The 15,199-nt window shown below is 35.1% G+C and overlaps 1 protein-coding gene across 2 annotated transcripts in view; it reads right to left on the reverse strand.

Annotated features, from left to right (window-relative positions):
* COL5A2 (collagen type V alpha 2 chain) overlaps positions 1–15,199 on the reverse strand; it is a 161,678-nt gene that overhangs the window by 40,320 nt on the left and 106,159 nt on the right. For both annotated transcript variants that reach the window (XM_005573696.5, XM_074009568.1), the window contains 10 exons: positions 15,075–15,119; positions 14,066–14,119; positions 13,566–13,619; positions 12,395–12,448; positions 9,432–9,485; positions 8,403–8,456; positions 7,490–7,534; positions 6,944–6,997; positions 3,834–3,878; positions 158–211 (listed from right to left, as the gene is read on the reverse strand). In XM_005573696.5, coding sequence (XP_005573753.2) covers positions 158–211; positions 3,834–3,878; positions 6,944–6,997; positions 7,490–7,534; positions 8,403–8,456; positions 9,432–9,485; positions 12,395–12,448; positions 13,566–13,619; positions 14,066–14,119; positions 15,075–15,119 — 513 coding nt within the window. The remainder of the gene's footprint in view (positions 1–157; positions 212–3,833; positions 3,879–6,943; positions 6,998–7,489; positions 7,535–8,402; positions 8,457–9,431; positions 9,486–12,394; positions 12,449–13,565; positions 13,620–14,065; positions 14,120–15,074; positions 15,120–15,199) is intronic.

Below are 15,199 nucleotides of genomic sequence, written 5' to 3' on the forward strand. Positions count from 1 at the left end.
CTTTTTCCATGTAATAATGAACAAAGGGCATACTCTAGGCTCTTTCCTTAGTTAAAAGTAACTTCCACACTTTTCAATTAATTAAATGTCATTCTTCACTTTGGGGCTCATGTAATCATGTAGAGTTAAATACTGTATATTAACATTAACGTCTTACCTTCATTCCAGGATTTCCTGGAAAACCAGAAGAGCCTGGTATCCCAAGAGGACCCTATTAAAAGAAACCAGAGAAGTAATCAGACATGTATTTAATTAGTATCTAATTCGGTCATTTTTAAGTCTTTGGTGTCATTTTGTATTTGTCACATAAGAATAACCTGCCTTTCACTTTAAAATTACAAAGATAATAGTCTAATTTCATTATAAGTACCTTTCAACATCAATCTAAAGTAATGCTAAAAGACATATCCAAGGTATTAAATATAATTGGATTACTCAAATAGCATATAGGATTAAATCAATCACAAACATAAAGTGTTTCAAACAATTGCCTCTTGAGAGATGTACTTTCTTTGTGTTAATCAAATAATACAGTTTTTAGAAAGTTACATTTTATATCAAAATCTAGTACTTCGTTCTGTAAAAATGATGCTTAAGAACCACTTGGAGGCCAGGCGTGGTGGCTCTCGCCTGTAATCCCAGCACTTTGGGAGGCCAAGGCAGGCAGATCACCTGAGGTCAGGAGCTGGAGACCAGCCTGGCCAATGTGGTGAAACCCAGTCTCTACTAAAAATACAAAAATTAGCTAGGTGTGATGGCAGGTGCCTATAATCCTGGCTACTTGGGAGGCTGAGGTAGGAGAATTGCTGGGACCTGGAAGGTGGAGGCTGCAGTGAGCTGTGATTGCACCATTGCACTCCAACCTAGAGTGAGACTCCATCTCCAAAAAAAAAGAAAAAAAAAAAATTCTGGATATTTTAGAGAGGTTTTTCAGGCAATAACAAGTGGATATTTATATTACCCTCCATTTGGAAAGGCATGCATAGAATTTAAGCCATTGATTAAAAGACTAAATTTAAAAGAAGTGAGTATAAGAGGAATTCTAGTACAGATTATTCTGACTCTTCAAGGACTGTACTTTAATCTCATCAGTTTTGAATTAATAAAAGCCCTTTCAAAGTATACTTATTTTTTCATTCTATGTTTTGTTTCCTACTTATGAGAAACAGGAAGAAAAGATCCCTGGGGCAAATGATTTCAATTACTATAATTATACTTTACTTTTGGCTAATAGCTTTAAATTTTTTTCTTTTATGATCATTGTCTTGGCCCATGTTGACCATGAATATTTCCTACAATACCTTCTCTCTTTCCCTCATAATATTTTCTTTCCTTGGTATTTTGTTAGCATAATTTACCTTGTAGAGCTTGACTCAACTTTTCCTATTGGAGTAAAATAAAATTGTTCCATGGACTATTTATTTAGGAGCATTTTCAGTAGCAACTTTGTGCTCAATTACTACATTAAAAAATGACTATAGATAACATTCTATAAATATATTTGTGCTATTATAAAACACCACTTTTCGGTTTCCTGCAGCAGCTATCCACATTAATGACCCTATGGAATCATCTGTAAAGCTTTAAAAAATACTGATTTCTGAGTCTACCTCTAGAGATTACATTTTAATTGGATTGGACATCAATATTTTTAAGTTTCCAGGTAATTCTAATGTACAGTCAAAGTTGAGAACCACTAATTTCATGATGAACAGATAAAGTTTACTACATGACGCCTACAATATAAGTATGTACATTTTACTAGCAACCAGTGTTAATCATATATGAAATAATTTATTCTAGATACCATTATATCTTCCTTTTAAAAGTCAGGGCACTGCTATTAAAGTCACATAATTGATGGGAAAAGCACATGTATAATAAATTGCTCTAAAGTTCAGAAAATAACTTTATGTCTTGAAGCTCTTTTTAAAAATTAAATTAGTTTTATTTTGCTTATAAAGATATAATTTAAGTGTCCTTGACAGAATAGTAGTAGAGATCTTGATCCACAGCACTGTTTCAACTAAAATCTACTTCAGCTCCACACATCTCTTAGGATCCTTTGTACCTCTGGGTAACTCAGCAGTTAATGAGCAGCAATTGAGGCTATTCACATGGGAGAACTATTGCAAGTAAGGGAATTTAAAAAAGGGCATATGTTCGAAATGTGTCAAATTTAAAATATTTGCCTTTGTTTATAATTTACAATTCATTCTTTGTTTATAATTTACAGATGATTCTTTAGTCTTAGCCATCTTCATTTCATCATCCACATTACCAGGAGATGATCTTTCTGGTCATAAAGTTCCTATGTTTAAAATCTCTGAATGATCTCACATTAATTACAATAGAAAAGAACTCAAAAGTCCTTTAAGTGTGTAAGTACAGCTCTTCATGATCTAGATCTAGTTATTTAGCTAATTTGCAATAGTTAAATAAGTATCCAGATTTCCATCTTCAAGCGTGAATTAAAGGTTCATAGTTACAGAGGATTACCTATGAAATACTGCAAGATGGTCTGAAGCAAAATACAATAGCCTTGTCCACACCAAGCACAAAAAAGCACAGTATACAAAATATTGGTACACACTGAGACCTCATCATTTCTCATTCCATGTTACACTTTTACTCCCACAGCTGTATGTATTGCCTGTATGTTAAAAATTTCCAAAACTACATTTGAAATTCAAATTTCTATCCTGAGCTCCACTCTTGCAAATCTAATCACAAAATTGAACTCATTTATTCCCATTCTAAACTCAAACTCACAAACGGTATCCTGTTCCTCTTTCTTTATTTCCAATTTCAGATAAATTACATCATCCATCAAACACTTTAAACCAGAAATCTACTGGGCCATGTCCATTAGAGTTGTTAGCTCACTGACATGCAGTCGGCCTCTGTTACTACCATAATAAGTTTAGTTCACATCTTTGTAATTTCTTTCTGGAATTATGCCAGTGGTATTCAAACTCATTCTTTATTCTTAGCCGTCTTCATTTTATCTTCAAACATTACCAACAGATTATCCTCTGGTCATAATGTTCGTATGTTTAAAATCCCTAAATGATCTCACATTTTTTTTTTTTTTTTTTTTTTTTTTTTGAGATGGAGTCTTGCTCTGTCGCCCAGGCTGGAGTGCAGTGGCCGGATCTCAGCTCACTGCAAGCTCCGCCTCCCAGGTTCAGGCCATTCTACTGCCTCAGCCTCCCGAGTAGCTGGGACTACAGGCACCCGCCACTGCGCCCGGCTAATTTTTTTGTATTTTTTAGTAGAGACGGGGTTTCACCGTGTTAGCCAGGATGGTCTCCATCTCCTGACCTCGTGATCCGCCCATCTCGGCCTCCCAAAGTGCTGGGATTACAGGCTTGAGCCACCGCGCCCGGCCTGATCTCACATTAACTACTATAGAAAAAAGCTAAAAAACCATTTAACATGGTAAGTATAGTCCTTCATGATCTAGCTCCCGCCTCTCAATCCAATTTTGCCTTCCTAGAATTTTCTGAGCCCACTGTGTTTTCTCATCCATGTATCCTCTGGACAATGTTATATTCTTGCCCATTTTATATATTAAATACTTATTTTCAGGACTTGACTTGAAAGTTGTTCCCACACCTGAAGTTGTATACTATATTATGGAGTTAACAATTATGTTACATAACAATATTAATATATCTGTTCCTTAATAGAACAGTGTTGAAGAAGTACTGTGTGTCCATCAGCTTTTTATTCCAAGTGTCTGGAACATGGTGAGTGCTCTGTAAATGTTTTTGAATATACAAATGGAAGAACGCATGAATAAATTATAATATGAAAGTAATATAACTCACCATTGGTCCAGGTTTTCCAGGCATACCATGTGCACCTCGTTGTCCCTAATTAAGAGAAAAAGGAGAAGATAGGATAAGATTACATTTTATACTGTATTTTCTCATAATTTATTTGCTTTATAAAAAATTTCCATGTTAAAAATTGAAGAATAAATATTAAAGTTAACTGACAATAACCCTCACTCAGTTAATAGCAATATAAATACATTTACACAAGCTGATATGGTAGTCATAAATGCATCTATCCTTATAGCAATAAGAAATAAAATCAAGATTGAGAAAATGAAACTGATTAAAATGATTCTTTTTACTTTAATGTATCATCTTCTAACATATGAACTCAGAGACAATGAAAATTTGAACACCTCAATATTCTTAATAGCCAGATTAACTCAGAGAAGCAATGTCCAGAAAATAAAACACACAGAAAGAGATAAATGAAGTTATAATGAATCCTGTGGGTTTCACCCAGGACTCCCTTAAGTACTGAAGTATTCATCCTGTCAGCTGCTGATGGCTCGCTATTGAGACATTCCCTAGGAATTGCCCTCAGCTAAAGGGAATTAGCTCTCTCAAGACTGCACTCTTTCCTTGGTCAATGCAGGGATACAAAGCATTGGCCCTTATTTGAGACAAGCCTGCAAGAGCCATCTCAGCTCCACAGTTCCCCTGAAATTGACTGAGATCTCTGTTGCAATTGCAACACAGTTCAATTTCTCCCTCTGACAAACCCTGCTTTTATTCATTCCTTGAAAAATAGTTTCTAAGAGTACTCACCAATAAATTTCCTGTACTGTATACAAGTCACTTTCCTGAGGCTGTTTCCTAGGAAACCTGACCTAAGACCCTAAGACCATTGATGCCAGAGTGGTTACAAGAAAGCAAACTCTAAAATGGGATTTTTAAGCTGGATTTCCCACTGGTCAGCTGGTGACAGTCGGAGTATGAATCACCCTTGGCATGCTGCGATGGCACAATGGCAAATATTGTCACCAGTGGTGAACAGAGATATTTTAAGGGAATGGGCTAGTGGTGCAATATCTTGGGCATTTGAGAAGAATTAAGAAAATGACAATTATAAAGCTGATGGAATTGCATGGGTCTTGTATAGTGTATCTATTGGAGAAAGACACTAAAAGGCTGATGGTGATTAATCACCAATGCAAGACTCCTTGGCAGCATTTTTTTAAATTCTCATCTTCTGCAACCAGAGAGAAGAAAAAGCTGAATAACAGGCCAAGCACAGGGCTTAATGCAAGACTATGAGAGCTCGTGGGATGGTTGAATTCTCAAACCTAGAAAGTCTGTTATGTCATGGTCAGGGTCCTGGATTGAGAGGAGTGGCATTAGGATATGTGCATCAACACACTGAAGAACTTCAGCTGGGCCTGGTGACTTATGCCTGTAATTCCAGCACTTTCGGAGGCTGAGACTGGAGGATTGCTTGAAGCCAGGAGTTTTAGACCAGCTTGGGCAACAATGTGAGACTCCGTTTCTACAAAAAAAATTAGCCAGTAATGGTGGTATGCGCCTGTAGTCCCAGCTATTTGGGAGCCTGAGGTGAGAGTATCACTTGAGCCCAGGAGTTCAAGGCTACAGTGAGCTATGATTGTGCCACTGCCCTGTAGCCTGGGCAACAGAGTAAGACCCTGTCCTCAAAATTAAAACGAAAAAAAAAAGAACTTTAAAATCTCAGGTCCATCTAAAGTCACTGGGCCTAGAGAAGTGGCCCATTCCCCCCATTAATAGTTGGTACTTCTCTCTTGTTGAAGATGATACCTAAGCTTCTACTTTGGCAGACAACTTAAGCCTCACTTCTGTATACCAGACCAATAACTAGCACCACTACTTTTTAAAAAAGATATCATACACCAAAGCACCTATAAGACCTAAACATTAGGTAGAGGTGGGATCTGAGAAAGAATGTATGGGACTTGGTCCTGAAGGCACTGTATCAAAAAACAGAATACAAAGTTGGAAACCTTTAATGATGTGGATACACTGTCTCATGATATTACAATTTAACACCCTGGTAAGAACCCTGAGAAATAGTGCTAACATGGGAGACAGTTCTTAGAAATGTGGGAAGAGCAATAGCCCATGCTGGGGCAGAAATGTCAGACCTCCCTTGGCAGACAGTAGAAGAAAGCACAGAGAATTGAGCATACTATATTGATAGATGATGTTAGCCTGGATAAGCCAATAGTTGACTATATTCTATAATATCCTCTATATCCCCTTAGGACACTCTGCTTACTAAACTGATATAGAATGGGCTGGTGAGAGGGTCTTGCACTTTCCAAATCAGGGCCTTGAATTTGGTACTGTTGAGTAGCTCTGAGTCGGTCGTCCGCTATGGGCTGGAGGTAATAGCAGAGACAGTGTAAACCTGGGATTGCTAAGAGTAATGGTGATGATCGGATCTTGAAATAATAGAGGAAAGGTGACAGTCCTTAACTCTCTAAAGCAAAGTAGGTGTAAAGTAATGAACTATAAGTTTGAAATATTAGTCAGCATAGCCTGACCTTCAGAGAGTTGTGAAAGGAATAATTAGAATATGCCTCCTATACAGATTCAAGTTACATAAATAGTCTGCAAGAGTATTTCTCAATCTGTATAATTAAAATGAATCAAAGACAGGTGATCAGGAGACTCAGCTCTTTCGAAGAGTGCACTCAGAGTACCCACCTTTTAGGAGTATGAGGAACATAAAATAAAATGCTTGGAAGAATTCTTGGCATACAATAAGGTTTTGATAAATGTCTCTTATTATTGTAATTTTATTAGTATATCCAAGTTTGTGTTTTTCTATGGACTATATTCCAAGCTGCTATATGTATTCATTATTTTCTTAATTTTTGTATTAAAGTAGACAACAAATGTACTGTGGCTGTATGTTAACATTAAAAGCAAAGGGAAGGTTGTTCAAGAATTCTCTGTACTTTATTTTCAACTTTTCTGTAAAACTGACTTTATTCCAAAAGAAAAAGAAAAAAAAAAAAGGTGACCAGTACTGTTAATTTCATTTAAAAGGCAAGTTCAGTAAACTAAATCTAAAAATGAATTGAAATATACATCTCAGCAATATAAGTAAAAGCAGATATACTTACAGGAGCACCCTGTGGCCCAAGTCTCCCTCTCTCTCCTGGCATTCCCCTCGGACCCTATGACGATAGAGAAGAAATATCTCTTGAAGCACCTAATTTGAAATGTAGGGTAGTCTGACTACCCCACTCAATCCAATTGAGACTCAAGATAATTGGCCACCAAGCAGTAGTATTTCCAGGGGCAATGTTGGGTTTGAAAAACTCTCCCCATTTGGAGATAAATAACCTATCACCCCTTACATAGATAGATTTCACTTAACCTGGCTTTAATGGGCTAAATCTACAATAATCTTGATTTGATCACTGTGTATAGAAAAAGAATAAGGGCATTCAACTGGTAAGAGAAACAATGAAATGTTGAAAGCCTTTGCTATTAGAAGGGCTCAACTCTCTTGTGCTTGTCTATCAGCTAGTAATCAAGATTATTTTACCAGCCAACTTACGTTCTCCATTTATTTTTACTTTTCATTAAAAAATTCTCTTGTTATAATCTAAAAGGCAAGGAAATATAACCTTAGAAATTTAAGAAACAAGAAAACCAGCACATACCAGAGGACCCATGGCACCCATTGAACCAGTGGGGCCAGCTTCACCCTAAAACAAAAATGAGAATACATTACAGTATGAGAAGCCTATAACTGATACTCACATCACTTTGCTCTGTGTGTGTAATTTTAAAAGCATATTTTCAAAGAGGGCATATGAAAGATGTACTTTTGACATAGGATCTCAGAATGTTGTTCTATTACTTCTTCTCAAAATGCAATAGTAGTATAGTTTTAAAGAAATACATATAAATTAATATTGGGGACTTAAGATTGATGGAAACTATCATACCTAGCCGCAGTAACTAGTCTCAGGAAAGGACTTATCTATGTCTGATATGTCTCAAGTAAAACTTTACAAAGCTAAAATTGATTGTAATATTATCTTAAGATCTATTCTAGGAGACTTAGAAATAAAAAATTTTAAAGTCAAATGATTTCCACATTAGGTCATGATGTTTTCCACTAAAAATTCCGTTATACTTCCTTGATGTTTTTTCTGCCTGTAGAAATACAAATAAATTTTGAGAAGAAACAATGGGTAGAGGGTCTTGGTATTAAAGGAGTACTCAATAATGGGACTAATGAACTATCTAAATCTTTCAGATATTTTTTAAGACAAAAACTGAATGATTGTATTTTAGAAGATAGATTCACAGTGCCATCTTCATATGAAGACAACACCCATCCTACACTGGCAGACACCCAGTGCCATGGAGGCTGTTCTTGGGGGCATATTAAGTCATGTCATGGTAAAGCCGTTGCCACTCATCTTTGAAAAATTACATTTATTTACCTAACCATCTATTTATAGCCCTCTCTCCTGCTGAATTAAGATGGTTCTGAAAAATGTGTAAACATTTGAAGCAAAACTAAGAAGCCAAAGTGAGGTTACAGTGAGATAATTATAAGATTACCTTGGAACCAGGTGCTCCAACTTCGCCTTTAGGGCCTTCAAGACCTTTGTGTCCCTGAGAAGAAAAATATAAATTTGTATTTGTATCCTGTTTTTTTTCAATTCTCAAAGGCATAAAAGAAGAACCAAAAATAAGCTTGCAGAAATTGCCTTATAAAAATGAATCTCAAATTTAAAGTTGTTGCTCAAAATATTTTCAAATTCTCAACCTATTCTGAAAGCTTATTCAAGGAAAATTAGAGTTTTCGCCTTTAAATAACATTTTCAGCTTGCAATGTTCTCACCCTTCAAACATTTGTGACTTTGTAGAAATTTAATCTGTAGCTACAAATAAAAAACTTATAGTGGCTTTAGAGGAAACACATAACTACAGAGTTCATATAGTTATAAAATATCATTTGTATTCAAGGTGAATGTTCAAAATACTTAATAACGAGTATAGCAGCAGACCAGACATCTTAATCAAAATCTCAATTACTCAAAACAGAGGCCAGTGTATATTGATTGAAAATCACTATTTGATATTATGACAAATAGATTAGATAGATGATAGATTCTACATACGTAAACAATACATAATAGTTACATCGTAATTATCTTCAGTAATAAAAAAAGGCATTCTATTGCTTTCCAAGTCTAGGTAGACTGGGCCCCCTCTGTGACCTAGTACTCTCTATCTCTACCACGTCACCTCTTCCACTATATAGGAATTGCCTAAATTTTCATCCATATTCCCCATTAGCCTGAAGCTTCAGGTCAGAGATTTTTCTCATTCATCACTGTATCCTCTTTTGTAGCATAGTGTCCAGTACACAGTAAGAACTCAAAATATATTTCTTTATTGAATCAAATTAAACCCAAAGGAAATGTATAAAAAACTTATGATTTCAGTAACCACAGATAAATACTGCTACCATAGACAGTTAAGGACAATCAACAAATTGACTAGTAAAGATTTTGAAGGTAATGCTCCCCAGAGCCTATTCACTAAACTACAGTATCTGAGAGGATTACAATAGATTGAACTTACTCGGTGACCCTTCAGACCTGGAAGACCAGGAGCCCCAGGAAAGCCACGAGCTCCCTGGAAGGAAAACATAGATAAGGCATTTTAGAGTCAATAAGGATGCAAAATTCCTTAATATATCATTTTCCACAAAAAATAGCTAGTACACAGTTTTCCAGCAACATATTAAGAAGAAGAACAACAACAAAAAGCAATATACTTTTATCTGTCAAAATATATCTGGGTGACCAAAATTAGCAAAGTAAATATGCTGTTAGAAATGTAAACATGACTTATACAAGGATACAAATTAATACCAGGTATTGAGTTAATGACATTTAGAATTTTTCACATGACATCACTGTGTTATAATTATTAGTGAAAACAAAATATAAGCATGAATCAATATGTCCAATATGAGAATTGACTATACCAAGGTAGAGAAAAAATATTCAGGAGAGAAATTCGAGATAAAAATATCCTTTTCTTTCTTTATTGTGCTTTATTTATGGTACAACATTAAATGCCTTTGTAGCAAACCAATGTTTTTATTTTCTATGAATTTCTGAATATTGGCAGCAGAATATGATGGGAAGAATAGTATTATAATGTGGTCAGGAATTTTTAAAATAAATTGTTTAGGAGAAACTTTGTGGATTTATAATTATTTTTAAAGCTAAATGAATAAACAAAATATCCAACAGAAAAGAAAGTCAAGAAATATGAGAATGCTTTGTTTCTTGACTAAATAATTAATTTCTGCAAATTCTATGTAGCTTTCACCTAAACACATTAAATAAAAAACAACAGAAATACCACAGAAAATCAAATCCAGTGGTACAATTACTTTGAAATGATGCATGAAAGTTTTTTTATACCGTCTTAAAATAGATACCAAGCTAGTGACTTACTTATTTACTTATTATCATGGCCTACATTAATTTGATTTTGCATTGAATTGGCATTACCACCGTCGCCAGTATATTTAGCACCTTGATAGCATTGATCCATATTATCACGTATTGATTATTATTGTTAATTTATGTATAGCTGGCAGTTAGCCTTATGTTTGGTTAATGGACATTCAATGAATAATCATTGGATAAACAACTGAATAAAGAAATGGTTTAATATTTCTTACTTTCATAGTCCTTTAACCTTTCCTAAGGAACTTCTCTTGTCCTAGCATGATCTTACACTGATAACAAAATCCTTCTGCTCTGCAAATCATAGGTTTCATTCACTATTTCTAAACGGTTGAATAAGAACTCAATGAATGAAATTCATATAACAAAATCAAAGCAATAATTCCTCTGTGACCTCTTGAAAGAAAATTATTTCTTTAGTGTTTTAGAGGGTTATCACAGTAGGGGTAAAACAAATCATGCTCTCTGAACAAATGAAGTCCCATTAATTCTTCTGTTTACACAACCCTGCTCAAGAATTATTTCACATCAGGAACTCCCGTTAAGTCTTCAACTTAACTTTTACAGAGATTTGTCTCCTCTCCATCCTTAGCAGGCAACTTAGTGCAGACCCATCTAAGCCTATAGGAGAATTGCTGAGCTATGTTATTTCAAATAATTAGTTAACTTCAGTTTTTATGGTCTGCAAGGGAAATTCTCATGTGATTACATATCCCTAATGTAACAAGAAAATGAACCAGATGTCCTAATGCTCATAAAAAATTCTCATTCTGCTGACCCAGGACTTTCATTACAGCGCAATCACACATTGCACTGAGCTTGCACAGTGCATCTGTGGTGTGCTGGCGGGGCACCCTTCCTCCCCATGGAGGGCCCACACTGTGAGCATGAGCAAGAGTGCAGCAGGACTTGGGAAGTTCAAACCTGGATGGGTTGAAAAGGACATCTGTGCTAATGATTAAACCTCATGCCTTTGTCTGCATTTATTTCCCAGGCTGATGGAGGAGGAAAGAAAGCAGGGAGTTGGGAAACTGGTTTATGTTTGCAACCAAATAATCCTTTGAGCCTTGTAAATTTCCCTTAAAAGATAAGGGAGCATTCATTTGTTTAAAACATTTCCTAGCATTGAACCTCATCAATTTTCAGAAAGTAAACAGAAAGTAATGTGGTACTGTTGATTGTATTGAGTGGTAGAAACATAATGAAATTATAGAAAATAAATAGGAGAGTGAATGTTTGGGCTATTGGGCAGGAGAAACCCAAGAAGTAGGAACGCTTGAGGAAGATTTTTGCTTGCTTATCATACTCTAATTTTCCCCATGGCCAGTGTAACACATTCTAGAAGAGGGCCTGGCAAAGCAATTTGAGTGATGAGAGACAGGTGGGTTCAGAGAATGGCCAAGGGGCCAGGTCTTGGATTCTGGTGGAGTAGTTGCCAGAGGTCTATTCTTTTAGGGAGCCAAAGGGGAAGAAAACAGCTGTGTTAGGAGGGCTGGAAATCAGTGTATATTGTCATATGATTTTAGGACCCAGAACATTAATCAAGAATTTCAGCCAAAATTACAGTTTGGGGAGCAGCCAAAGAGGCATCTCGTCCATAATTTATTGTCCCTAGTTGATAAAAAAACAAGGCAACAAGCTTTTCTTCAAGCTATTGTTTAGACATATGTGACAATATAAAGTAAAAATATTAAAAGGATTTTAAAAAGCTAAAATAGGATTGAAGTGTGAACTGTAAATAGGTCAAGCTGGTAACTCATTTTATGAAAAAAACAAACTATTTTTTCTGAATTTTCTGAGGATTTGATACTCAGTTTGGAGGGTATTCATGTTATGTTCGATATACTTCTCTAGCTCCAGAAGGCGTATTTATGGTGCCAATGCAAAGCAGAGCCATCACTCTGGCAAAATGTCCTGTGACATTTCACATTTTTACAGAAACAAACAATGCTTGTTTGTCTCCATTTACTTAGTGCCTGATACATGTGCATACAGAGAATTGCAATTTAATTCAATGTTCTTTATTTTTCAAAGTTTGCCTTATGTTGAGTATAAACTTACCGGAGATCCTGCAAATCCCACTTCACCAGGATTTCCATTTCTGCCAGGTTCACCCTTTATGGAAAAAATGTAGGAGATTGGGGAGGCAAAAGTGATTAAAAGGTTCTTCTTTGAAACTAAATGATAAATTACTGATAAAACAGCCTTCTTTAGAAAGCTAATGTGCAATTCTCTAAACAGTGCAAAAAAAATAAAATAAAATAGGCTCTATTCCCTATATTCCTGATAGTACTCGATTCTATCAGGTTAGTCTGTGGCTTTCATTAATTTATCCAGAAGAATAAATTGTTGAAAATTTTCCTGGTCTGATCTAGCTCACTATTTTATGAATATCAAAATTTATACACACAAACATACATGTATGCTATATGATATATACTATAGAATTCTATATGATCACATGACACTGAATTAAAGTATTGCTTGTTAAAATACTACTTTCCATTTTTTTCCTGTGGTTAAAAAGAAAGGACTACCAGAAATACGTGCTCTATAGCCAAATTCAATGTAACCTGTTTAAATGAATCTTATGACTCACAAAGAGAAAATATTTATTAATACTTGGTTTAGTATCACATAGAAATTAATGGCCTACCCATAATTTGATCCTCAACTTTGGTACAACTAAGAAAAGAATCTAGAAATATAAGTCTGCTATTGCACACTGTTCTCTGATTACACGTCCTTAATGTTAAAATCTGGAGTTGGGTCTTTAATTAAAAATCCAATTGAAGAAATCATTTTTTCATCATTGGGGAGCCATATTGGCACTATACTACTAACACATTTTAAAAATTCCTTTATATAAGACCTCATAATGATGTATTCCATCAAAGCAATATATTTTTTATTTCAGATAATTTCAGTGGTTCCACTAGGAAAGGTTTTTGCTACTGTGACAACAAGCCTAGCATCTAATGGAGAAATCTTAACAAAAACCCAGGGAATGCAGGAAGAGACAGTAGTACCTAATAATACAATACTATGCAAATTAAGAGCCCCTTTTAGATATTTGTAAACTTCTATTCTGAGTTCTTCTGTTTACATTGAATTTAATGGAAGCTAAAAGGGTGGGGAAATGTAATGGAAATTAATACAGAACATTCTTTTTAACATTGTAACTCCTTCGCCTCTTCAAAACCTGACTGGAAAATGAGGAAAGGTAGCTTACATCTTCCCCAGGTTTACCAGGAGGGCCCTCTGGTCCACGTGTACCAATCGGACCCTAATAACAAAACAAAAGGAAAAAAAGAATATTTACCTTTACTTACCAATAATATAATTCAAAATATTGAGACAAATGAAATGTCACAATATTATTGAGACGAATGAAAATAATAAATATTGTTGAAAAAGAGAAAATAGTTTTATTAATGTTTTGAATTTTTTGTTGCATCCCTCAGATCATGTGCTCAACAAGAAAAAAAGTGTAATTGCATGAATGCAAATCACTCAGCACTGTCTAATGATCATAATCAGTCTTTGAATTTAAATATTCTGCTACGAGAAACATATAGCTTAAGAACGGGTCATAGAACAGGACTCCCAAACTGGATCGTTATTTCTTCCTACATTAGGGAGGACCTGGGAAGATAAATTAACTCAATATTTGACATCATTATAACGGTGGACCCAAATGTAACTGGGTCTACATGCTTACTTGACATTTACCATTGGTCCAGGATCACCAGGTTCACCAGGAGGTCCTGTAGGTCCTGCACCACCCTACAATTGAGAACAAAGTATATATACAAACCAAGGAAAAATAGAATATTAAATCCTGTGCTCTCTCAATATACAGTGTAATTGTTCAGACAGCTGGCTCTGCCATCTTCCAGCTGTGTGACTTTGGGCAAGTTACTTAATCTGTCTATAACTGTTTCCTAAAGTGTAAAATCAGAATAATATTGGTACTTACCTTATTAGGCTGCTATGGCTGCTTAAGTGATTAATGTATGTTAAGAACCTAGAATAGTGCTGGCACAGAGTGCATGAGTGCTCAATCAGTGGCAGTTCTCCTCATCATCATCATCATCATCACCATCATCAACCACCTTTCCTATTCACTGACTGCTTGAAGTAAAACTCCACACACATGATAATGACAATGTGGTAATCTTGACTGAACTAAAGGTTATTTTCATTCTTTCTTTTAAAATACTATTTTCTGATGCCTGTTGAATTGCTATAAAAAATAAAAATAGCTCTACATCACTATTTTACTGGCATCTGATAGGCACTTTAAAAGTATATTGCATTACGTTCTTCCTAAAGATCCCATGGAACAAACATCTTGATTCTTATTTCTAATAATATCACATGGGGATTGCCTCCTACGATCTGATTTCATAGCTTCAGAGTTGGCATATAACCAATTATGAACATTTTCATGACATAACATAATGAATTTCTTCAGACGCAAATGCATGTAATCTTGAATCTTGTTATCGGAGGTCAGTCACATAAAGAAATCAGATGATAAAAATTTATCCCAATAAACTTTGCAAAAACATGCTGTATATATTTCTAAATAAAAACTCTTTAATATATCCTATTTGAAGTGAGCATTACAATATAAAATTTTAAAACCAGCCAAAAGCAGTCATGTCACAGAGACCTTATGTAATATATGTGTGTATCTTTTTCCTATAGTATGTAACTTAATTATAAAGAGACTTACTTGCTGTCCTTGTAAACCTTGTGGTCCCCTTGGGCCAACAGGACCCTTAAAAACAAATGAGGAGAAATGTTGCATAGTACTCATGACAATTCAGTCAAATATTTCAAAAATGTTGAATCATCTCT

Source organism: Macaca fascicularis, chromosome 12 (assembly GCF_037993035.2).
Source record: "Macaca fascicularis isolate 582-1 chromosome 12, T2T-MFA8v1.1".
Taxonomy (NCBI): domain Eukaryota; kingdom Metazoa; phylum Chordata; class Mammalia; order Primates; family Cercopithecidae; genus Macaca; species Macaca fascicularis.